The sequence below is a fragment of the Colossoma macropomum genome, unplaced genomic scaffold (genome assembly GCF_904425465.1).
Source record: "Colossoma macropomum unplaced genomic scaffold, Colossoma_macropomum, whole genome shotgun sequence".
Lineage (NCBI taxonomy): Eukaryota > Metazoa > Chordata > Actinopteri > Characiformes > Serrasalmidae > Colossoma > Colossoma macropomum.
This window is the reverse complement of record NW_023494802.1, coordinates 3,287,901-3,314,937: the sequence shown is the minus strand read 5'-3', so window position 1 is coordinate 3,314,937 and position 27,037 is coordinate 3,287,901. Positions and strand designations below refer to the sequence as shown.

The 27,037-nt window shown below is 39.1% G+C and overlaps 1 protein-coding gene across 1 annotated transcript in view; it reads left to right on the top strand.

The window, feature by feature from the left end:
• Window positions 1-27,037, top strand: part of slc9a8 (solute carrier family 9 member 8) — a 65,265-nt gene that overhangs the window by 2,592 nt on the left and 35,636 nt on the right. Inside the window, exons 2-4 of the mRNA XM_036591263.1 lie at window positions 2,451-2,629; window positions 7,689-7,769; window positions 15,424-15,482. Coding sequence (XP_036447156.1) covers window positions 2,451-2,629; window positions 7,689-7,769; window positions 15,424-15,482 — 319 coding nt within the window. The remainder of the gene's footprint in view (window positions 1-2,450; window positions 2,630-7,688; window positions 7,770-15,423; window positions 15,483-27,037) is intronic.

The following is a 27,037-nucleotide window of genomic DNA, read 5'->3' as shown; positions in this document are numbered from 1 at the left end:
GTAATGGCTGACTCATATAAGTAAATAATTAGTAATTTCCCCAAATTACCCCAAATAGTACAAATTGGAACATCATCTTGCAGATGTTTACATGAGCATCACGTGGCACCCAACAGCTCCGAACAATGTTAATATGCTGAGTGGCTAAAAGATATAAAGACTACCATTGAGCTAATAAAGTGGATTCATTCAACTTTTCCGAGTTTATTTGCTTTCTTCTTGTAATTCAGCCATCACCAAGTGTTGTGAATTTCAGTTGCTTTGAGGATGAAGGAATTGGGCCAAATCGATCTCCACTTTAGTTGGTAGTGTTGTCTTCAGGTCACCAAAAAGCAAATTAAAGGAGGTGGCGTTTTCTACAAAGCTGAAGTCGGCCTCTTGTTCGCTATCAAAAAGGAAGCCAACTTTATCCTTGTCTGTTTTCTGTTACCCAGTTTTGTTACTACATTACTGAGATGTTGATTCAAGCAGGACTGCTATTACTGAGGAGCTCTGAGTTTGATAAATTATAGGAGGTAATTCACGCCGAACTTGTTACATAGCGAACTTGTAAAAGCCGCAGATTCATACTGGGTTAAAATCACAGATCTTATCAGTAATAACTCATATTATAGCATGCCCTCGTGTAATACCAGTCCAGCTCGAATAGGGCTCCAGTGTTAATTTAGGATGGATTATTGTTGCTCCTAAATATTGTAGAACTGTCCTTGTTTGGAGAGAAGGATAATGTCACAGTTGCTTTTTTAGAGATCAGACATTTGACTGCTCATTTTTATGCATGAACTAACAATTTAATGTGTGGTTATGAGATCATTTTAGCCAGCCCTTCCAAACAGGTGCATCAGTCTTGAGTAATTGTGATGCAGCCAATTCAAATTCAATGTTTCCTTCTCTTACACTTTGATACGTCAGTGTTTCCCTGCTCCAACACTTTCATTTACTTGTATAAAAATCTGCAGGCTTGGGAACCGCTGCCCTGCTGCATCTGCTTTTAATATTTGCTCTCATAGAAAATAAAAATAATCTTCATTTGCCTACATTTCTGCAGCGGTGTAGATGTGGTGACAGCTGGACCACAGCTAAACATACTTCTTTATTTTATCATCCGCTGTTCCTGTATCCAACGTGGGCCGCTGTGGTCAAAGTCTGGGTTTCTCTATTTCTCCCGAATTGGTGGTTTTCCTTTCCTAATCCACTCATTAGCTCGTTCCCAAAACCCCTCATGAGATAAAAGGGGAATTCCACCAATTTTGCTCCATTCTAGAGAAACTACTCCACTGGGTTAGAGCTGTTCACAGTGGCTGTGTTTACGTGCAAATATTTTTGGCAGTCTAATTGAATGCATTCCGATTATAGATGAAGACTGGGGTGTTTATATGCTCACTCTACTTAACAATCTGATGGAAAATCTCTGTTTACATGCACACTACAAATAATCGGATCCAAAATTATGTGCATGCATAGAGAACCACTTAGTGTAGACGTTACCATGACAACGAGCATTGCATGAGTCCAGTCAGAGTGAGACAAGCAGCAATAAGCAGTGCTTGTGTTTTTAATTGCTTTAAAATGATGTCAGACTCAGGGAAACGTACTGCACATGTACTTATTAAAGAAGGGCGAAAGGAAAACGTCTGTTCTGAGACACATAAACTGGACGGCCGTCCCACCGCCGTCTTTTAATGTTCAGAGCAGAAACTTCGTCTTCTCTGCAGACCAGTTTCTGCTTGTGCCATGTTGAACATCATTAACTTTCACTATGATGTGAATGAACATGCGCAGAACATACTTTATGAATGGGAATGTAATCAGATACAGGTGTTTACATGGCTATTATGCTTCTACTTAATGGATTATTTACAGGATTACCCACCTCGTTCAGTCAGATAGAAATTGTGTTCCGAATGGCCTCAATCAGACTAGTCTATTCCGATTGAGGTGTATAAATGGACGCATTCTATTCTGATTGAGCTATAATTCACATTTATAATGGATTATCAGGCTGCATGTAAACGTGGCCATGGGTGATGGGAACCAGACGTCTAAAGAGTTTAATGCTTTAAAGAGTTTAAGAGCTGCCTCATGGAAAGCCATTACACGAAATGGGTATAAATACTGCCTGATATCTGAGACATTGTTTTATGATATTGATGTAAGGTAAAATAGTCGCCAAAGATTTTTTTTTTTTAACCATTATCAAGATTACATTTAAAAACTCAGATGATGCCTGTAGTATCACTGTCTTTTTTGGCTTGTAAATAACTTTATGAGCCCTGGTTTCTGTCACCACCTCTGTGAAGCAGTCTAAAGCAGTAAGTTTCTCTACAAGTAACCATTTCACATCAAACCAAAGGAATTCCCTTTTAAATGTTCATATTGGTGAACTGCACATTTTACATTCTAACTGCATTAAGTGACTCTCTCTCTGATCTCTGTCTCTTTGGCTGTAGGATAAATGGCACATCAAATTCCACCAATGAGACGCTACATGCCACCACGCCTCTTGCCAAGGCCACGACCCTGTCTCCGCCCACACCCAAGCCCATCCTGCCTGTGCAGACGGGGGTCAAGGCACAAGAGGAGGAGCAGTCCAGTGGGATGAGCATTTTCTTCAGCTTGCTGGTCATTGGTAGGCTGCGCTGATACTTAAAGTGATAGTTTGACCAAAAATCACATTTACACAATGAGTGTGTTTACATACACTTATAATAATCTAACTGCAGAAAATCAGATTTTGTGAGACATTCGATCAGCGTGTTTACATGCACTTGAGTAATCAGATGGGAAAACTCTGGGTTTACATGAGTCAGGCAGTAATCAGATTTCTGCTTTGCAACCAGCCAGTAACCTCACAGAAGAAGACATAAATGTAACGTAAAACTCAAAGTTCACGCTGTGGATTTTTTTTTACAACATTGCGGCAGTTCACCTGAAATATGAACATACTTTATCTAGAAGATGAAGAATATTTAAATCCTTCATTTTGTCAGGTGTGTAGTTGGTTTCAGCATCACTCTAAACGTGTTTTGCTGCATCTCACGGCAACGCTGCTTGCTTATTTCTGGTACCGCCATCTGTTTTCACACATATGCAGACTGAGAAATCTGAAAGAAATCAGAGTAAGAGTTTACATGCACTGAGAAACCTGATTACTGAGGTAAAATCCAGCTCTCTTTATCAGATTTCTTAATCGGATTTCTAGTCCTTACTCCGATCTAAGAAATCAGAGTATGCTGTTTACATGACCATTTGAATAATCAGATAACTGCAGAAATCTGATTATGATCGGATTATTGATTGAACGTAAACGTGCTCAATATTTGCCCCTTATCCACTGTCACTTTGTCACTTTGAGACAAGCTGAAGTTTCCAAGCACCGTTTTTTTTTCCCAAGCACCATTTTTTTCAGTTATGTTCACGTGCAGTAAAGGAAAGGCAATCGATGTGGTAAAGCTAGCATTATAGTGTGTGGAGAGAAATAACAAAGGCAGTTTCTTAAAAATCTCTCTTTCTCTATATCTCTCTCTCTTTTTCTCTCTCCCTCTCTCTCTCTCTTTCTCTATCTCTCTCTTTGTCACTCTATATCTCTTTGTCTCTCTATCTCTCTGTCTCTCTCTCTCTCTAGATATATATATATCTGTATATGTCTGTCTCTCTATTTCTCTCTCACCAAAATGGTGATTATCACCTTTTACACGTCACCATCGGGTTACTTTTCCACCATCGATGTTATCTGATTACATTGCACAATCGCCCAGGCCTATTATAGGCATGTATTTTTTAGTTCCCAGAAACCATTAGGCCTTCTCTGACAACCTAGAAGCTTCTGGTGGCTGTATTATAGGACTAGCTATGCTGATATCAGACAACATATTTGAGATGACATGGGCAGCTTGTTTCCATAGATTTGGAGGTTGATGCATCTGAAGGACACTTTCCGTGTGGAGTCTGACCTTGTCTTAGTGTGGAGATGCTTTGGCATGTGAGCCCTGGATAAAATAATTATTTAAAAATCCTTTAACTTTTGCCAAAGTCCTTATGGATACATCTGTCCGCTTGGTGGCAATCTCGGCAACGTCCCCAGGAATTATTAAGTTATTTCCGATCATACAAGACAAGGTCCTATGTGCTTGAACAGGGAGCCACCTAAAAACCCAAAGCTGATAGCCAAGCTAATGTTTCAGAAACATACTTAAATCTGTGGCAAAATCTGACAAAAAATATATATATATAAACCATTTGGTTGATCTGGCTAGCACACCTGTGCGTGTCTCCACAGCGAGGGGGACTTTTTCCCACATTCACCTTTAAAGGGAAAGTCCACTGGAATTTTGCATATATTATTTTGCATATATATTTAAATCATTGAGACATAAACAAAGTCATTTATAATGGTATGAGGTGAAATGGTTCATTGTAGAGGAACTGGATTCTTTACAGTGGTGATGATGGGAACCAGGGGTCACAATGTCTACAGCACAGATATAGTCATTTGATTTACTAAAAACCACCAGTGTTTTTGAGAACTATTTTGCCTTACAGCACCCTGCATGTACCCCTCCACCATGAGCAGATTTAGGCCAAGACCTTCCTAAAACTGTTCTAAAACAATGTCTCAAACATCAGACAGCATATCTGTAGCATGTGTAGTATTTTTCAATGAGGAGCTTTTATTCTTTAAACATCTCGTTCCTTTCACCACCACTGTAAACAATTGTGACTCTGTAGATTTGTCGAGGACTAATGCATTCCAAATCTGATATTTTATAGCGTATATCTCCTGCTGAGGTCTGTTGGATTCACAACATTTCATTAAGCTGGAGTATAACAGTGAATTTGCCAGTCACTACATATATATTGTAATACCCATTACTCGATCAATCTCTGAGCTGTTTTCCTCCTGGTAAACATGATCAGAGCTTGTTTATAGTAAGCTTGGCCACTTCACTGCTAGTGTGTGCTGATTGGTTGGCAAGTGGAGCAGCTCATTGGCTGTTTTGCACTATATTTTGGCGCTTAAAAATATAACAGTGGTGTTAAAATGTTTTATGCTATTCAGTGTTTAGGAAATGAGTGTATTCTTTTCATTAAAAATGTTTAAGCATTTAAAAACTATGACTTTACTCAGATGCTCCTAATTAACCCATTCATTTTGGATTTGCCCTGGAGCGCCCTATAGTGTTTGAGAAACCTGGAAGACATTACAGAGTGGTAATTCTCCTCTTTACAAGCTCTCAGACATAATCTAGAAGATTATTCTTACTATTTCACCCCTGACAAAGTAAGAGCTGCAGTATGGAGATCTACATGTTTTACACTTCAGGCCACTCTGCATGACTTTATTTCCTCATTCAAACAGCACTCAGAGCTGAAACACTCTTGAGCACTTTATTATGAATAGGCGGGGCTAAACTGATGTAGGCTGAAATAGGTGGGTATATGCAAATGAGTCATGACATCACAAACATAGAGTCAAAACAGGCTGTTAGTTCCTATATATGAACTTTATATGAAACTTTTGTGTTGAAACGTTTTGAAACTTGAACAGTGCATATGTAATACTTCTAATTCCTTTATTTATCCATATAATTTATTTATTTCTAATCCATATTTATTATATAAAGAAGTTATAAAATTCAGTTTTCCATGATGATAGTCCTTTAATCTTATTTCACCAGTTAGTTAAAAAAATGTGTGAAAAAGCAACGCTGAACTGTGGCTCATAGTCATAGCTTTCGGCGTGCCTTTTGTTTGAGTAAGGCTACATAGAGTCACAGATGTCAGATAGCTGATTATCTTGCAGATATTCACACTGTTGCATCATGGGTGATGGTCTCGGTATTCACACTCAACAGTCACGCCCTATCGTGCGCTTTTTGCTCCTTCAGAACGTCTTCATTTGTATCAGACTGCTGTCCCAGAGGGCCACTGCAGAGTTCAGTGCATTTTCTGCTTTAACGCAGTTGATTCAGCTCAGCAGCTGCTCACTGGGCCCTTCTGTGAGCTTAACTGGGTGTGTTTGAGTCTGCAGTGCTGTGGAAAGACCTGAGCTTGACATTCCTGTTCTGCAGCACTGAAGCCTTTCCCAGTCAGTTTCCTTTTTTTTTTTCAAATCTGGGTCCAGAATTGTGCGGTTGATCCACCGGAAAACGTCATTCAGATGAGATTTAGCTCCTCTGACTATTCAGCGTGGCCCTGAAGAACGATTTGTTTAAATTTTAAAAGCATAGCCTTTTGTTACAGCTATGATTGGACAAAATGTATAATAATTTAGTGTAATAATGTATATATGTGTGTGTGTGTGTGTGTGTGTGTGTGTGTATATATATATATATATATATATATATATATATATATATATATATATACACACACACACACACACACGTGTAGAATGACACTGTGTAGAATGTAAATAAAAATAGAATGCAATGATATGCAAATGTAATGTAAAACGTATTTTTAAAGGAAAATTCTACGAAGACAACATATCAAATGTTGAAACTGAGAAATTTTATTGTTTTTTGAAAAATATATTTTTGAATATTTTGAATTTGATGCCAACAACACATTCCAAAAAGTTGGGACGGGGGCATGTTTACCACTGTGTTTAATCAGCTCTTCTTTTAACAAACTCTGTAAGTGTTTGGGAACTGAGGAGACACTGCTGTAGTTTTAAGAGTGAAATGTTTTCCTGTTCATGCTTGATATAGGACTTCAGCTGCTCAACAGTTCAGGGTCTCCTTTGTAGTGATGGGAAAGATTGAATAAAATATTCCTGATTAGTAATTAATAAACTAAACATTGGCTGACTAGAGACCCCTCCTAATAAGGTAATATAGGGAAACAGACTATGGATTGTATGCAGTAGACTATCTAACGGGGGAAGAGTTTCACAGATGTGCAAGTCACCCATGCCATGTGCACTAATGCACCCCTATACCATCATGAATACTGGCTTTTGAAATACTGAAATAAACTAAACACACAGTCAGTGGTTCAACCCCTCTGTAGTTGTAGCCTGTTGCTGTCATTCTTGCAGCTCTTGGATTCCTGTTACAGTGGCTACTTTACGGTTGCATTCGTTAGCTTGCTGTTTGTTGATTTATCCATAGTTGTCCCACAAGCACTGTCCAGCGTAGTCTGCTAAGGTTTTGCTTTAAAAGCCATGTAAAAGCTATATGTGAGGCCTACAATCATAGATTCTATCAAGGGAACATTCAGTGTGCTGCAGCTGGGCTTCAGTCTGCAAGACGTGGTCTGAAGAGTCAAAGTAGGAAAATGTGTAAAATAAAAATAATTTTGTGCACTAATGCATTATTATTGTGTTATTTTGGCAGCCCTGTTTAGCATACAGTAAAGTTAACACTTTATTTTTGTAGCTCTAGGCAACATATTACCATGCTTTCTGTTCTGCTGTAGTGTTGGTAACAACTGTGACTGCTCAGCCTATCAGATGTTAATCGTTGAAACCCTTGATTCCACAAAGTCTACACTTTTCACACATAAAAATAATTGATAGTTACTTTAAATTTACTTGTTTAGGCAAAAACTGAGTTGTGTGCTGAAGTTCGTCATTATGTTAAATGGGATTTCCGCCAGCAGTCTGTACAGCTTGTCTAGGCCAGCTACAATAGCCATAAAAGTGTTTTTAATGTATAACTTTATATCTTTTTTTTCATTCACAGGTATCTGCATCATATTGGTGCATCTGCTGATCAAGTTCAAGCTGCACTTCCTGCCTGAGAGTGTGGCCGTGGTGTCTCTGGGTGAGTTTTTAGTAAAGTTTATACTAAATTTTGAATGGAAAACCACAAAGTAAGAAAACCTTGCTTATAAATAATAATTTTTCTAGCTTTATCACTTTGTGCGGTCTGTATAAGTTTCCTGACAGGTAGTCAGATTTTACTTGTGTTTGATTTCTTTCTCCTGACATCCATTAATACATTTGTGTACGTTTATGTAACAAAAACAAACGGTTTTGATACATAAACATGGTTCATTTTCACATGACCCTTATTAAATCTCTATTTATCTCGTCAAATTAAACAGGCTGTTTTTGTTACTGCCTTTAAGACTGGCATAAGTAAATGAACTGCTTTCTGATTGGCTGTCCTATGTTGTGCCTTATTCAAAAAGCTATGCAAACTGAAACACTCCTTAAAACTTCATTCTGAATGAAGTGCTTTCTATGTACAGACTGTATGAACAGTACATTTTGAAACTTTGACCATGTTCCAACTTAAAGTGAGGAAAGTGTAGTTTCTTGTGGTTTAAACTCTGAAATAGCTTCTGTTCTTCAGTGTTGGGTGATACATGGCAGTCGTTGTGAAAGTTGCGTCTGTGCTGTAATGAGTGGCTTAATTTGTGAACGCAGACACGCACACTTGCGCAGTTACCTGCTAAGACTAGTTAGTCCTGTTTGTCCTCACACACATGCATTGCTGGAGTTGCACAAGATAAAACAATTGTACATGGTGGTGTTCTGTTGCGATACATTTTCTGATACAGCAAAATAAAGTTCCTCAATTTGTGCTTGTGTTCATAAGTTAATGTTAATATTTGCATTGTGCTTACATGTTACCTGCACGCATAGTGTAGGCATAATGATGCACACACTTTCAGGATTTCAATTCTCAAAATTCAATTAATTATTTCAATATTCTGTGTTCACAGAGCTCTGATTACAGTCCTGTGCAACAGTTTAAAAACCCCTGGTAAAATCGTATGTTCTGTTGATTTTCTTAGGCTTGGCCTACAGTACATGATTTTTTTGCCTGATTTTAACCCTGATTATCACAATCCGAAGCAATTTTCCAGGTCGGGAGCTCAATCAGATGCGACTGGCGGCGCGGATGATCTGGTAGCGTGAAAGGAGCAACGAGTGAATCTTTAGCCCTCTGATCAAACTCTGAAGTGATCAGAGGTCCTCCAATATTGTCAAACATGTTTGATATTTCCGACTCAAAACGTTCCTGCGTCCTGTAGTGTGAGAAGGTCAGAGATTTACTCAACGAGTGATTCAAACAGTCAATCAGAGAGCTAGAAGAGCAGAGAAACAGGCGAAGAGATGCGCATGAACAACGCCTGAACAGCTGAGCTGAGACAAAGGAGCCGCATGTAAAACACAGGCAAATAAGAGCCGATATCATGTTTATGATGTTGGATCCAGACGTCAGGTTACGGTCTTTACAATTTCAGCTCAGCTGCCAGTTTGTAGTGAAACATTTCAATAGCTCTCACAGGATCAGCACTCACCACATATTAATCCTCAGTTTGCATTTTCACTGCACATAAATGCACAAACAGGTCCAGTAAGTTCAGCTCTGTTTGTGTCTTGTGATCTGAGGAGATCTGGGAGTTTGAGTTCTTATTCGTAGCCCAAACTCATTATGTGTGTTATACTCTCTCTTTGCCCTGTCGTCTAGTGTGAGCACCCTCACAACAAAAAGACAAGAAACTGTGACAAACTGACGTTAAGTTTGTGATGCTCTCCGTTTTAGAAACCTGTTAAGATTTTAAAAGTCATGTAGTGAACACCCAGCCTTAGTGAAAGTAAGTTAACACATCTTCTACAGAGAACACACTTACATTATGACAGTTTTCTGCAGAATATCACTCTTTCCGACAGGCTACATTTCATGTTCTTTCTCAAATAAACAGTAACTATGCATTAGAATGTGCAGAAGTGTGTTCTTTGTGTAGGATGTGTGTCATTTGACCAGGCGTGCTAAAACTTTTGCATATGACTGTATTTACTCTCTAATGACCCAAACATTTTAAATTATTAAATGAAAAATCAGCTGCCTGCTGGTCGGATTTGGCCATGAAAATTCATACTCAGTGTGTCGTAACTCTTGCTTATTTAAACTGTGGCATATTTAGGTTGGGATTGTTGTTTGAGGTTGGATTGTTTTATTTTATATTTCCAAAAGCTGTTTAATAGCTTTTGCCATTTCTATCCCCTGACTGCCATACTCCGATCTAGAAATCTGATGAAGAAATCTGATAAAGAGAGCTGGATTTTAGCTCAGTAATCAGATTTCTCCGTGCTCTCTTACTCTGATTTCTTTCGGAGTTCTCTGTCTGCACATGTGCAAGAACAGACGGTGGATGCAGCAAAACACTTTTGGAGAGGCGCTGAAACCAAACACAAAATAGCGGATTTAAATATTCTTCATCTTCTAGATGATGTATGTTCATATTTTCAGGTAAAGTGGCGCGATGTTTAAAAAGCCATGGCATAAAGTTTGAGTTTAACATTACATTTATGTCACATTTTCTTCTGTGAGTTTATTGGCTGGTTGCAAAGTAGAAATCTGATTATTGCCAGAATCATGTAGACCTGGAGTTTCCCCATTATCTGAATGCTCGAGGACATGTAAATGCGTTGATCGGATTACTGAAAAAATCTGATTTTCTGCAGTTATTGGATTGGATCATGTATACGCACTCAATGTTGTTGATAATGTGAGCATTAATTGCAGCATATTTTTATTTATATACACATACATATATATATGTGTGTATATATATATACATATATATATATATATATATATATATAAATAAACCTTTGAAGGACAGAGTGCACACACACACACACACAAACACACACACACTGGTGCCCTCTGTGCTGTCCTTTTTTCTGCTGTGTCAAGTCTGGTGCTTCCTCAGACACAGGATACACGTGTCTGTACCTACACACATGCCTTTGTTATTCTAAAGCCTGCTGACTCAAACTTCCTCTTCCTATTCTAATCACTACTGCTGCTGTCCCTTTACATCCTCCACTGAGCAGCTGACCACTGCCTTTATATTAGTCTCGCCAGCTCCCATTCAGTTGGTTCGTTCAGTCAGTTTTGTTGACATGACTATATTTGGTTAGTGTTGCAAAAGCATCACTGAAAGTGGTGTAAAGGCTCATTTATGCTCCCTTTGCGTACAAAAAAAAGTGTCAGTTTTGAACGATGTCATCGTCACTGCCCACTTACTTCCATGTGACCTTTATGTTTGCATGGGTGTTAAGCAGTATATCCACTAGAGGGCGCTCCAGAGTAAGAAACTTCTGACAGCAACAAACATGGCGATGATGAAGGATGTTGCAATAACGTACCGACAGTGACATTGACAGAAGTACGGAGGTCCAGAGAAGCCATGAGGTATAGTTAAAATTTGCTGGATTGTTCTTGTGAGATAATAAGTTAAATATCTTGTTATCTCAAGATAACAAAATTGTTATCTTGAAATAACGAGTTACTTATCTCGAGATAACATAAGTTGTTCTCTTGAGATAATGAATTCATTATCTTGCGATATCAGGATAACGAAGTTATCTTGAGATAACGAGTTAAATATCTTGTTATCTCGAGATAACAGTTGATATCTTGAAATAACAATTAAATTATCTTGTGATCTCGAAAAAGTTATCTTGAGACAATGAGTTAATATTCTTATGGTCTCAAAATAAAGTGATCTTAAAACAATTAGTTAATTAGCTTGTGTTGTTATCTTGAAATAACATGTTACTTATCTTATCTCGTGATAACAAGTAGTTATCTTGAAATAACAAGTAAATTATCTTGTGATATCAAAAAAGTTATCTTGAGATAATAAGTTAATAATATGATGTTAAGATAAACGTTAACACAGTTAGTTAATTAGCTTGTGTTGTTATCTTGAGGGTTAATTAGCTTGTGCTCTTGAGATAACAAAGTTGTTATCTTGAGATAATGAGTTAATTATCTTGTTACCTCAAGATAACAAAATTATTTTAAATTAACTAGTTACTTGTCCTGTTATCTCAAGATAATAAGTTGTTATCTTGAAGTATCAAGTAAATTATATTGTGATCTCAAGATAACAAATTTTTTATCTTGAGATAATGTGTTAATTATCTTGAAAGCACAAGATAATTAACTCGTTATCTCAAGATAATAATCTAGAAAATTCTAGCAATAGCTAATGGCCTCTCCGGACTTTTGTATGAAAGAGGCAGCAGTGTAGACTGTGGTGTCTTTGAGGTCATTAAATACTTTGTGATGTGGACAGAAAATTCTTTTCACTTATATTGCCAAAGAGATGAAAGGAGGCTCCGTCCATGTCCATGTCCATATTTAAGGCTGAGCATAAATGAGGCTTAACGCTGCACATATCCTACGTTCTTCTTGGATGCATTATGACTGTTTAAATGTTAGTTAAAATGTTAAACAGCTAAAGTCATACTTAATTTTTGAATGATCTGTTTATTACTTAAAATTAAAATCAAAATGAACATTAGCAGTTTATAAAAGCTCTGATTTTATGGCTGATATGTAAATGAGCTCTGTTTGTTGGCTGATTGGCTGCCCCATGTTGTGTTTGATTCAAAAGGCAGTTCAGGCTGAGACACTACCTGTGGATGGGGGCTAAACTGCTTTAGCCCGAATATGTAGGTGCACATCACAAAAAGAGTGAAATCAAAACAGGCTCTTCTTACATGATCTAGATTGATTAGGGCTGCTTTTAGCTAAGAAAAAATACAACTTTTATAAAGCAGAAGATTGTAAATTAGCTCGTCCTTGTGCGAAATAGGGACTTTATTAAACAACTGAACTGTAAAAAGCCGCGTATGCAACCTTATACATCATTTCTCCATTTTCAGCCACTCGAAACTGATATATCAACACAAACGTCTCAAAAAGAGCAATTACATTGAGTCACTGTTTGTTAGCTAGTTTCAGTTTTTTGAAACTTGCACATGGTTTCAATTACAAGAAGTTTGTTATAAAAAAGAAAAAAGGAACGAAAAGTGTTTTAGAAGCACTGTGTCATGTAAATTGTTTGCACACATTTAGAGAAAAAGTGCAGCACTGTCTGTGCCTCGCTGTTTCTCTTTCTCCCTCTCTCTCTCTCTCTCGCTCACACTCGCTCGCTCGCTCTCCCTCCTGTCTGTCTGCTCTCTGTAATTAACTCTGGTGTTTGTAACAGAAACTCTCTCTCTTTCTGTCTCTCTGCAACCCTTCATTCCTCGTTTTAAAGCAGTGAAACAATAGCCCTCTGTAAGGCTGAGTCCCCTCAGGCTGATGTGGCCTTTTTAGTGGCTTTTTCCAGCTTTGTGTCGTAGGACACTGCACTGCCTCCTGCATACTGTTTTTATCTTATATGTCATACTATAGTAATTGGAATGGAATAGTAGAGAACTTACCCCTCAGGCCTTTACACAGAGCGCGATTTATTCATGCAGTAAAATAATTCGAGCTCGTGTATAACTGATGATATCTTGCACACCAAATGTGATTTTTCAGACCGCGACAATGCAATGTTATTTTATTCGCCCTTATTAGTTTATTACTTGCACACTTTTGCCATGAACTCACCAGCCTGCCACGGTCGCCTCTGCTGTTGGCATGGCAACATCAAGATGAGAATCGGCTGTTCAACTGGAACATTTTGGCAAACGTCTAGAAAATGTCTTGAATCCTTGTTTCTACACTCATTGTCCATTTTATCAGCTCCGCTTACTATATAGGTGCACTTTGTAGTTCTACAATTACAGACTGTAGTCCATCTGTTTCTCTGCATACTTTGTTAGCCCCCTTTTACCCTGTTCTTCAGTTCTTCAGTGGTCAGGACCCCCATGGACCAGCAGCACTGCTGTGTCTGATACACTCGTACCAGGACAACACACACTGACACACCACCACCACTTCAGTGTTACTGCAGTGCTGAGAATGATCCACCACCCAAATAGTACCTGCTCTGTGAGGGTCCATGGGGGTCCTGACCACTGAAGAACAGGGTAAAAGGGGGCTAACGAAGTATGCAGAGAAACAGATGGACTACAGTCTGTAACTGTAGAACTACAAAGTGCTCCTATAGAGTAAGTGGAGCTGATAAAATGGACAATGAGCGTAGAAACAAGGTCATAATGTTATGCCTGATCGGTGTATATCGAAATCGCAATTTAAGAAAGTACAATTTTCAAATCACAAGAGCTGCAAAATTTACACTCTTTAAAAAAGATGGTTCCTCAAGATGGTTCCTTAAAAGGTTGGTTCTTTAGTAAAGACAAGCATTCTATATAGAACCAAGAACACTCTAAGACCCATTTGCATGCTTAAAGCGTTCTTTGCATGGTGAAATAGTTCTTTAGATTGATGGAGAATGTATTGTGTATGGTTCTATATAGCACCAAAATGGGTTCTGCTACACATTTTCCATCAATCTGAAGAACGATTTCACCACACAAAGGACCCTTTAAGCATGCAAATGGGTCTTAGAGTGTTCTTGGTTCTATATACAGTCGCTGTCTTTACTAAAGAACCCTTGAAGAACTATTTTTTTTAAGTGTGTACATTGTCAAAAATGTCTTAAGTTTTAAGAGATGAAACTGAACCTAGTAACGCAGAGCTTATGAAGTGCCCGTAGATGAGTTAGACCAATCAGAGGCAACCAAACAGCCATGTGTTGTGACATCACAACCACGACTTACTGGCAGTTTGGTCGTTCAGGAGTCAAGCCTCAAGCCAAAAAAGGTGGATATTGTGGTCTTCTTGGCCAAAAAAATCAGGGCTGAATCTCAATTTATAAAAATACTAATTGCAATATAGATTGCAGTCACAATATAAGTTGGAAAAATCTCAATTAGATGTTTTCCTCAAATCATTCAGCCCTAATTTTTGCTGCATAAAAATACAACAGTAATAAAAAGTAAAATGGAGGAAAGGACTTGTAAGAAGAGACGTTTGAAGATGTATACACCATGGGGAAGCTAGATGGGTTACATCAAAAAAAAAACTAGAGCTGGTATCATTATTGAGATAAATTATATCACAATATATTTTTCTGAGCATATCATACTTAAAGAACACTGAATAACTACATGATTCCTTACATCCATCCATCCATCCATCCATCCATCATCTAAACCGCTTATCCTTCTGGGTTGCGGTGGGGTGCTGGAGCCTATCCCAGCTGTCAATGGGCGGAAGGCAGGATACACCCTGGACAGGTCGCCAGTCCAGTGGAGCCTGTGGCTCAATTTGAATCAGCACGGGAAACTTCACCCGGCCCGGACACAGAAAGGATTGACAGATTGATAGCTCTTTCTCGATTCTGTGGGTGGTGGTGCATGGCCGTTCTTAGTTGGTGGAGCGATTTGTCTATGATTCCTTACAAAGAGAGCATAATTGGTCCTTTTTAATTGGATTTAGAGCACAGTGTGAAACACCTAATAAAATAACTTTGATAGTATTGGCCCTTCCGCTTCCTTTTTTTTGTCTTTTCCAACTTATCAGATCTAAGAAAATGTAAATATCTTGAGATATTGTGAAGTTTTCTTGAAATATCATGAGCCATTTCTCCTCTTACTGTCACAATGCTATAACAAGAAGTTTATCATTTCTCTGATCGCTAACAAAGGTACCCATTGCTCTTTTGCAGGGATCCTGATGGGAGCTTTCATAAAGATCATTGAGACTCAGGAGTTGGCCAACTGGAAGGTACAGTGTGCGTCACCCTGTCTTTTGATGCTCTTGTGCATTGTTATTACATAAGAACAGATGATGACCTCAGCACATCTGATAGAGAGAGCATTAGGTACATGTTATCTGCTGTTAACCCTTAGAAATCTAGCTGACAAAAGACTTTCTGCAGAAATAAAATAAGAAGACTATATGTACAACGTTTTCACTGGAATAAAATACACTGTGTGTCAGAAAGTATCCAGTCACCCAATTTAATGAATCAATTCAGCTACTTTAAAATGTACCGACTGCTGATACGGGTATCTAACTGCTTAGGCGCAGTTGTATTATCTCCATAGCAGTTAAAGATTAGCTCATTAACTGTTAACTGACAAATAAACAGTTGTTCAATGCTGAACACGTTCCAGAAATGTTCCACAGTTTTTGCATAATTCAGGGGTTGAGATGTAAATAATGTCATTCAGAGTGGTTTGGTATGAAATGGTTCATTGTAGGGACTTACAGACTCAGATGTCTTTACAGTAGTGGTGCTTTACAGCACAAATGTAGCTATTTTATTTACCAGTAATTTTAAAAACTATTTTAAAACCGCTAGTGAACATACATGTTTCTTCTGATTTTATATGCAGTGTTGTTGATAGTAAAGTAGCGGTAAATCAGAAAATGTAACCTTCTTTGAGCATAATTTTTCATTATAATACCTGTCATGTACCTCTCCACCATGAATGAATTGAAAACTATACAAAAGCTCAAAACATCACAGAACAATGACTCAGGCCTCAGGCAACTTACTCATAACCATTTTATTTAATAACTTCCTGTATGGTAGCTTTAAGAGGCATTTGGACATGTGGTTCCTATCACCACCACTGTGAAAAATTTTGACTCACATTAAATCACTCTGACTGACTTTGTTAATATGTTAGTCATGTATTTATGTATGAAATCGCATGAAATTCCCTTTTAAGGATCGTTTTTGAAGTGTATGCATGAGGGTGCGATAGGCAGTTCTGCTAGATAGGCCAACTAAAGAGTTCAGGAGCACTTTTTGAGGGAATGATACAATGATGTACACAACTGAAAGCAGCTACTGAGGTATAGGAATTTTAGTAGCCCATCATTATATATTCCGATCATTTCATCACTGCATTCCACTGTCCATACCAGGATCACTTATATCTCGGGGCATTTATATGGAATTCGGCTGTGCGCTCGGAAGTGCGCATGTATGTTAAATCTTTAACATTTTGTGACTCAGATGTCAGAACTGGAACTATCCATTTCTTGTTTTGATGGGTCACATCCTTGAGTCTAGGTTTGTGGCTAGTGGTGCTTATTTGTCACAACACCATAGAAAAGCACGGATCAATAGAATGGAACGCTTTGAAGTAGCCACACCTGAGCCTAAGGTCACCATACTCGGTTCCAACCGTTGACTAGAACGGGCTAAAGCCCCTGAGCATTGGGCTGTGGAGCAGTGGAACTGACTTCTCTGGAGTGATGGAGCTCCATCCAGTGCCTTTGGGATGAGTTGGAGTGATCCAGAATTGATCATCCAACACCAGTACCTGACCTCACTAATGCTCTTGTGTCTGAATGCAATCAAATCCTCACAGCAGTGTTCCAACTTCTAGTGTAATGCCTTCCCAGAAGAGTAGAGGCTATTACTGCAGCAAAGAGGGGACAAACCCCTATTAATACCCTTCATTTCAGAAGAAACACTGGATGAGCAGGTGTCTACAAACTTTTGGACACATAACGTATCTCCTCTTCTACATCAAAACATAAATGTGGTGTGGATTGAAAGTTTAGAATCTGTACTTTCCACACAACGCCTCTGCTTGTTCCAGTGAGCAACGGGTGAGAAGCAATTAAACAAAGTATAAGAAGAGTTGTTTCAAGGCTTTTACACCAAATATACACATAAGCTATTTGGAAATTCATTGTATAGGATGTGGAAATTCAGTTCAAAGAGTAATTCTTTCTCCAAACGTTGCTGGTTGCAATCTTGTTTATAAATGTTGCCAGAGTTGGGTTATTCTGCTCTTGTCACAACATCTTACATTGTGAAATATGCACTGAAATACCATGTGCCATCTTAGCCTTTCTGCTCTATGTTGTACAATAATGTACAATTTATACGTCATGTTTGAGAGCTTGGCTGAATTTGCTGGACTGTTTACGCAGGAACCATTCATTTCTATTAGTAATTAAAAATAATATGAAAAGTTCACACACATTAATAATTAATGCATTAATAATTCACAGGCTTGTTAATAATGAATGAATTGATAATAACAGACAGACATATTTATAGCCTGGTGTTGAACCTTTGTATCTATTCAAGGACATCATGGGTCCCTGCCTGCTGCATCACACAGATAACACTTGTTTGACTTCATCAGATGTGATATAATGATTAACCTCTCTATGAGGCATCGTTAGATGGTCAATCAAGAATAGCATATAAAACACACTGTGGCTGTGACTAAAATAGATCCCTATCTGCATTTGCATACGCTCAGAGATTACGTATAAGATAGACCGCGCTAGCTAACAAAGCAAACCAGATAATTATTAGTCCAACAGAAATTTAGCAGCCCTGGCATAGCTTTCCAGGTTTTTCAGTTCATTTGATTTATTGATTGCTATCGGGTTGCCAAGAGTATTTCAAGAAATATAACAAAATATTTCTAAAATAAATCGCCTGCTCCACCTCCAACTTAAAATTTCTAGTGTAAACTGTAGGTCACCTCATCAACTGCATACAATGCGAGTCTTGTGTTACTAGACAGCAGGCAGAGGAATGTTAGCTATTGGTAATGGTCGCCGATGAGCCACTGAAAATGACGCTCTTGTGAAAGACAGCAATAGTTAGGTGAAAAAAAAAATTAATTTGCAGTTTTCCTCAGATGTAGTCGATCAGCCAAGAAATATTTTTGGTGTCCTAATTTTGTGTTTCCTTAATTTAGCGCTGGAACTACAAGGCTGACATAGCAAACAAAACACTAGAAGTCAGTAGTCACCCAAGGCTTTCCTGTAAATGCATCCCTTGAGCAAAACACAGACTGCAGCGTTCAGCACCACAAGTCTGCATGACCCTAATGAAGAGCTGGATGCGGTTTGAGTGGGTTGAGAGAAGTTTTGTAAATGTTTTTTTTACAGAAAAAACTTGGGTGACTATTGACTTCTGTTGTTTGTTAACAGTGTTAGTCTTGTGGCTCCAGGTTTTAAACCAAAGAAGCAATATTTGGACAGCAAAGTGTCTTGACTGATTGACTAGTCACTGATGTAAATTTGATTTTCTGCTGAACTATTCCTTTAAAGAAGAGGACGTGTTTACTGCCTGCTGCTCTGCATACTACAAAAAACACTGAACCATAACTGTTCAAAAGTACTGCAATCACGGGCCAAGGTCATGACTATAGTATCCCAGTTGGTTGCTAAGGTGTTGCTAGGCTGGTTCTGTGGTATCCAGGGGGTTGTAAAGATGTTGCTAGACCATTATGTTATCCCTGGTGGCTGCTAAGGTGTTGCCAGGCTGGTTCTGTGGTATCCAGGGGGTTGTTAAGATGTTTCTAGGCTGTCATGTTATCCCACGTGGTTGCTAAGGTGTTGCTTGGCTGGTTCTGTGGTATCCAGGGGATTGTTAAGATGTTGCTAGGCCGTTATGTTATCCCAGGTGGTTGCTTAGATGCTGCCAGGCTGGTTCTGTGGTATCCAGGGGGTTGTTAAGATGTTTCTAGGCCGTCATGTTATCCCACGTGGTTGCTAAGGTGTTGCTGCCAGGCTGGTTCTGTGGTAACCAGGGGGTTGTTAAGATGTTGCTAGGCCATTATGTTATCCCAGATGGTTGCTTAGATGCTGCTAGGCTGGTTCGGTGATATCCAGGGTGTTGTTAAGATGTTGCTAGGCCATTATGTTATCCCGGGTAGTTGCTAAGGTGTTGCGAGGCTATTGCTGTGGTATACCATGTGGTTGTTAAGGTGTAGCTTGCCTGGTTCTGTGGTAACCAGGGGGTTGTTAAGATGTTGCTAGGCCCTAATGTTATCCCAGGTGGTTGCTAAGGCATTTCTAGGCCATTGCGTGTGGCATCCCATGTGATTGCTGGGTTTGTATATGAGTCTATATGTACTGTCTGTGAGGGACAGTGTGAGAGATGTCCTTTGTGACATCATTTGTGGCCATTAGATTAACATAGATTGACTTTTCTCAACATTATTCCATTCATTTCTATGGAAAAAAACAGTTTAAATAAACGCTGTATGAAAACCGTTCATGCGATCTGTGACAACTGTACAAAAAAGGGTAGAATGACAAAACAATGAAAAAGGTAGAGTAACAGTAAAGACCACTGAAGTGTGAAGTATATTTCTATTCATGTTTGACACAAACACAGTAAAAGACTATGACCTTTTGGCTTTTTTAGATCATGTTCTTTAAAAAATAGATGCATACAGAATTTAAAAAGCCTATTATTAAAGGAGAAGAATAGATTAAAAGGCTGAAACAAGTGTGGAATTAAACTCCTTATCTAATGTGGACTATAGAGGTTAGATTAGCAGGATTGCTTGGGTCAGTATTTCTTATCTAGTCCTCAGAGAGTTTCACAGTTTGGCTCTATTCCAGCTCCCAGTACACCTGAGCCAGGTATCGATCTTTTGGTTTAGCCATGGTGGGCGTTGGGATGGTGCAGGAATGTGGACTGCAAGGGTCAGTAAGGGTTGGGTTGGAAAATGCTGGGTTAGAACGATCATTTAGCTTGTCTTGTGTGCATTACCTGCCTTCTAATCCAACATCCTGTCTGGACACACCTGTTCTGTACATACAAGGGCATGAAATATCTCTCTCTGTCTCTGTTGTTGCTGTCTCACAAAAGCCTTGTGTCTCTATTTTTGCCATTTTCGCGTATACTTATCTGCCCATATTTACACTCACCTTCTATCTGCACTCAATGGTCATTTTACCTGCCATATAGGTACTCTTACTAGATTATAATAACTCTTAATAGATCTTAATAGTTTAATACAGTTACAGATTGTAGCTAATTTGTTCAAAGTATCCACATAGCCATTCTAATGAGTGAGTTCAGCTACTTTCAGAGGCACTCAGGCATTCAGTTGTGCAGTTACACAGCTTATATAATCTCCATAGAAGAGCACTGACCAATAGAATGGAGCAGCCACACATGAGCCTAAGGCAGTGGTTGACTAGGGCTGTTTGTGTTTCATCTTAATGGGTGGTTTTGGGTCAATCTAGGCCATGTTTAGTTATTGTTTCTCCACATTATCTCTCTCTCTCTCTCTAAATGACTTCCTCCCTCTCTCATCACAATCAGCATTCACCTTTTCTACAGACCCCCCCCCGAAATCTCAGCCCTTTTTTCATTAAATGCCTTTTCCTCTTACTTCACAATGCATGTGTTTGTTTCTATCCCTTAGTTTCTCTCTCTCTCTCTCTCTCTCTCTCTCTCTCTCTCTCTGTCTCTGTCTCTCTCTCTCTCTGTCTCTCTCTCTCTCTCTTTGCTTGCACTTTTAATTAACATTTTTGTCTCAGAGGTCTGTCCTGTGTGTAAGTGATTGTCCAGTACAGAGCGTCCTTTTGTTTTCAGAGACCACTCAACATCGACTTGGACTCAGTAACAAGACCTCCATATAATTATCTACTTATGAGCTCCCTTCTCTCGCGCTCTCTCTCTCTCTCTCTCTCTCTCTCTCCCTCTCTCCCTCTCCATCTCTCTCCGTATCTGTCTTTGTCTCTCTCTCTCTCTCTCCCTCTCTCTCTCTTTCTCTCTCCCTTTCTTGTTCTCTCTGTCTTAACTTTCTTTCTCTCTGTTATTTCTTTCTCTCCTTTTTCTGTCTCCTGCTATCTGTCATGTTTTTTCTATCGCTCTCTTTTGCTTACTTCCTCTTTCTTTACACTCTTTCTTTGTTTTTCTTTTTCTTATCCTCACTCACTCTTTCTCTTGCTTTTTCTCTTTTTCTGCACCTTCTCAATTTCCTACTCTCTTTATTTTTATCTGTATCTCTTTCACCATCTTGCTCACTCTCTTTATTTCTTTTTCACTCTCATTCATCTTTTCTCGCTCACGTGCGCTCTCTCACTCGCTCTGTCTTTCTTGTTTCTTGTTTTTCCACTTTTTCCTTGAATGGCTGGTTATTTTTAATGGGGACATCCCATAACTGTAACTGTCAACTGTCAACTAATTAAATGAATACACTTCTAAAAAAGATGGTTCTTCAAGGGTTCTTTTGTACGGACAGTGGTTCAGTATACAACCATGAACACTCAAAGAACCATTTGCATGCTTAAGGTGTTCCTGGCTTGGTGAAATGGTTCATCAGACTGATGGGGAATGTGTTTGGTTCTATGTAGAACCTTTCTGGAAAGGGTTCTGTACAGCACCAAAAAGATTTCTTCGGTTATTACAAGCTCGCATTGTACACTGTTAAAACAGATGGTTCTTCAAGGGTTCTTTAGTAAAGAAAAAGATTGTAAAAAGAACCATGAACAGTCAAAGAACACCCTGCATGATTAAAGGGTTCTTTGCATCATGAAAGGGTTCTTCAGACTGACGGAGAATGTGCTGTATATGGTTCTATATAGAATCTTTTTGCAAAGGGTTCTATATAGCACCCAAAATGATTCTTCTATTGTTACAAGCTTGACATCATAACGATAAAAGAACCATTTTGGGTGCTATATAGATCCATTTTCAAAAAGAGTCTCCATAGAACCATCTATAATACGTTCTGAAGAACGCTTTTGTGATGCAAAGAAGACTTTAATCATGGGTTCTTTGAGTGTGCATGGTTCTGTTTAGAACCATTTTGTTTACTAAAGAAACCTTTTTTTTTTTATAGAGTGTAACAAAAACAGAACACTTTTTGGTGCCATGTAGAACCCTTTTCAGAAAGTTTTGATATAGAATCAGCATGCAGCATGTTCTCCATCAGTCTGAAGAACCCTTTCACAATGCAAAGAACTGTTTATTTATGCAACAAGTTCTTTCATGGTTCGGTATAGAACCATTTTGTTTACTAAAGAACACTTGAAAAACCATCTTTTTTAAGAGTGTAGGACCAGGCTGGTCAGGTAGCTAACAGGCTAAATTATAGCAAACATGCTAAAGAGCTCCATCATTAACATCACAGGCTTGAATTAAAGTACTTACAGTATGATTAACTGTAAAACAGCAGTATAAAAGTCTAAACAGTGTCACTTTAATGGCTTATATACTTCAAATATTCGTGTTTCAGTCAGATCTGCCTTAAGTAGCATCAAACCCAGACTGACTCTCGAATGGCTCCGTGCTCCCTTAGTAGTGTCCTGTGTATGTTATGAAATAGTGCACTATTTATCAAGTGTGGATGTGGCTTAATACCAAATGGCTATTTGTTTGGGGTGCAGGAACCAGTATTACAATTCCTGCGTAGTGCACTATGTAGGGAGCAGGGAGTTATTTGAGATTCAGCCCCAGTGTGGGAAGAGGGGCAGCGTTAGCTTAGTGCTATACAAGACTTACAGTGGTAATTTGGTGACCAAAAGGCACTTATAAAGCGAAAGTTTTTGCATTAAACAGTGTTGTGTTTAACTACATTTCTTTGCCGAATACTTATGTCGATTGTTATTAATAATAATATTAATAATAACTTGATTTATTTACCATGCAGACCATCATATTTTATGTGGTCTGCCACTCAAGGCTGAGCATTACTGTAAATTTATCACAGGAAAGAGGGTTTTAGGCATGACATGAGTAATAAGCCATAAGAAGGTGGTAATGTGATAAAGTTACAGAAACACAAAGCTTCTCATGGCTTATTGCTTAAATGAGTGTGGAAACAGGGAAATGTGCTTAATGAAGTGACTAGTCAGCGTATATTATAATATGTCATAATATGCAACGTTTTTTTGTATGTGTACATCTCTCTCTCTTGCTCTTTCTCCCTCTCTCTTTTTCTTTTCTCACTCGTTTTCCTTGAATGGCTGACTCATTGAGGGCAGGTTCTTTTTTACTGGGGACATCCCATAACTGTCATTAACTGATTGAATGAAAGCGTGGGATAGCTGAGGGATAACACAGGATTGTTGAATGTTAGATTTTGGTCATGCCCAGTTCTGACTATGTACATAAATTTCAAGTCATCCCAGTTGTGTAATTTTTCCTCCAGTCAATATACTGTACTTGGATCCATTAGACTGAGACTTTATTCACTCCCTTTCTGCTCAGTGCACACCCTTTACAGGCAGCGCTCATTTAGAAGGTCTTAGGTTTCTGTCATCTTGAAGTCAGGTTTGTACAAGTAGAGTTCCTTACGTGTGTACAGCTCCAGTGTGGAGCTGGTCCTGAACCTTAGTCGCTAATACTTGCTCATTTCCATGAGGGAAATATCCATCTTACAGAAGTACACAGAATTCTGACCGAGCTCCCCATCAAGTAGAGTGTAGATAGCCATCCTGTTATGAAAACTCATTTCCACTGCCTGTATTCACAATCTCATTGTTTCGGTCATTACCCAGAGCTCATGACCACAGGTGAGGGTTGGGATGTAGACCAGCCATATGGCTCAGCTCCCTCTTCACCACTACAGTCCGGTACAGTGACCACATTACTGCTGCCACCTGTCCCAGCCTGCAGCCAAACATATGATCCCTCTTCTTGTCACTCGTGAACAAGACCCCAAGACACTTAGGCCCAATCCCATTTCTTCTTTTTGCCCCTACCCCTTGTTTTCAAGTGTCACCCTAACCCCTTGGAACTGAGTTACAAGGGGTAGTAGTTGAAATCTTGCCCTATGAAATGGGACAACCCTCAAATAAAAAAAAAACAAAAAACTGGCTATTAGCAGTGCTCTGTAGGCGACCCGGCCCGTCTTCAGTGATAGCAGAGAAGGGAAAAGTGCAGCAACCTTACTGCTGGGCTTTAGTTACATGTAGGGCATCATATGCCTTCAAAGAGGGGGTATAAGACAATTATGTATTATCGCCCACCGCTAATTCTTTGGTGATACGAAGCTGAAGTCAGCTATTCGCCAGCTTCTTGTTCGAATTTTCCCGTTCCACCTTAAATGGTGCAGCAGTTACATTCTGGCGCTTCAGGCGTCAGAACTGCTGGACTATTTAAGGTGGAACGGGAAAGTTAGCTAGCTAGCTACTGAGACAGTAGCATGCTATCAGTGATTTTTTATGCTTGTTATGAAGAAAACAACCATAATACATTGAAACGACACTAAACTAAGGTAATACGATAGTTATTGTAATTTTTAACAGAGAAAATACTCACATTTGTGGGTTTCTTTGGTCGCTCGCGCAGCCATCTTGCCGGTTTTTCTTTTTTTCTCATAACACTCCGTTTGGAGTGTGCCTCTGAAAAACCTCCGTTTGGAGGACCATGTAGCCCTAACACTTCATCCTACCCCTCCATCCCAACAAAAAAAAGGACACCCTAACCCTAGACGTGATTGCGCAAAACAGAGGGCTAAGGGCTAAGTGGTAGGGGCAAGGGGTGAAATGGGATTGGCCTTGAACTCCTCCACCTGGGGCAGATCATTTCCGCTTACCTGGAAGGGGCATGCCATCCTTTTCCGGGCTAGGATCATGGACTCAGACTTGGAAGTGCTGATCCGCATACCAACCGCTTCATGCACAAACTTCTATTTTATTAAATAAATAATTTTAAAAAAATAAGAAGAAATAAATACGACCAAAACAAATAAGATCAGCTGTGTAGTAGTGCAGTTCCTGCTAAAACCTACTAAACATATATAAAAATAATAAATAAAAATAAATTAGATGAGTGTGGGCTTGTAGGGAGGAGTGAAAGTGCACCACTTGTTAAAGAATGAGGTGTGCTGGATGTGTAATACGAGACAAAACGAGAGCATCATTGCGAAGCAAAATAATCATAAAACCTCGATTATTTTGTTTTTATAATCGTTAGAAGTCAAAATCATAACTAAAAGTAAATTTACCGGTTTAAAGACCGGAGATGTGTGGAGATTTTATTGAAGCCTGTCTAGCGCTTGTTCTATTTCTCTGTTTCCTCATTTCTCAACAGCTCTTGTCTTCTTCTTCTGATGAAATTTCCCCCACAGTGGGCGAGCCTCCAACTTTCACTATGCTCACTCACTTCACTTACTGTGACCTGGCATACAATGCGAGATGAGACACGACGAGCGTGCGGTGGCCATGATTGAGCACACCGATGTTTTCTTTATGGACACCTACAGCCAGATTTGTTAAAGGAGGTTCTGTTTACTGAAGGTCTATAGAACATTTGCGCTGGTGGGGGCGACCAGTTTAACGGGTTGCCTGTTAAGAACTGTCTTGCTAATGAACACAGGTACAACTGCATGAATAACATATGACCAGCCCCGTATAAACCCCTGTTTTCTTATGTCTTTCTTTGTGGAAGCTTGTTTCTGACAGGTAGGAGGAAAAAAAATATTGGCCGGTATTCACAAAGCTTCTCAGAGTAGGAGTGCTGATCTAGGATCAGATTTCTCTCTTATTTACTATGACTTTAGTGACAGGAACAGATCCTAGATCAGCACTCCTACTCCGAGAAGCTTTTTTGAATGTGGGCCATTGTTTGTTCATTATTGTCTTCTTTGTGACCCCGCTGCTGAGTGATACAGCTGACCGATGGAGGTGCACTGCAGACAGTGCTGGTTAACGCACAGGCCCAGCTAGTGGGCTGCAATGCTATAGGCTAAATCGAGGCTAAATGCTATCATCATGCCAAGAGCTCAGCAGTTTATTCGGCTCTCTCAGTAAAATTCACTCAGACTGTAAGTAACCACACAGCGGCAGACGAGTGATTACTGAAAGAAGCAGCTCAGCCGGTCAGGCCAGCGGCTCTGTTAATGCTGCCGTTACAGATTCTGCCATGGACATTTTCACTGCTGCTTGTCGTCCCACACCGCTGATGTGTTGTTAAGTTCTGTCTACTGGCACGGATACACGCGTCAGAAATTGTGGTATCGGTCATAAACATCAGTATCCCCACATCAACCCCAATACTGCATTTAAGTGTTAAATTAAGCTTATTTTGTCTACTTATGTAGCTCTAATAAAATGCACTGTGTTTTAGTTGTAAACTGCATTTTAATTGTGCAAAATAATTTGATTCATCACGATTATTGTTAGACAGCCCTTATAATGACATAATTGTATTTATCCTCTTTTCACAGTAGCTGTAAAGTGCAGCTTCCACTTGTTTGTTGCAGTTGGTTGCTCAGTTGAGCTGTGCAAAATTTTTTAGTAATGTTGATGGAACATATTTTGATGGAATTGTGTGATGATGTTTCACCATGTTAGATGTTTAAAAATGTTTTTATCTGTTTAAATGCTGTTTCTTATTGTGGCAGGTGTAGGTGATATGAAGAAAGCTGCACTTGTGCTGCCAGTTTTATCTCATTTTTATTCTCACTCCTCTTCTTTCACCCCTCATTGCTCACTAGCAGCTCAACATTTAACACAGTTATACTCTAGTGTCCTACTTCATCTGGTGAAAAATATTTTGTTTCTGTTTATTAAACATAATCCATTCTGACAGCGGAATGGCC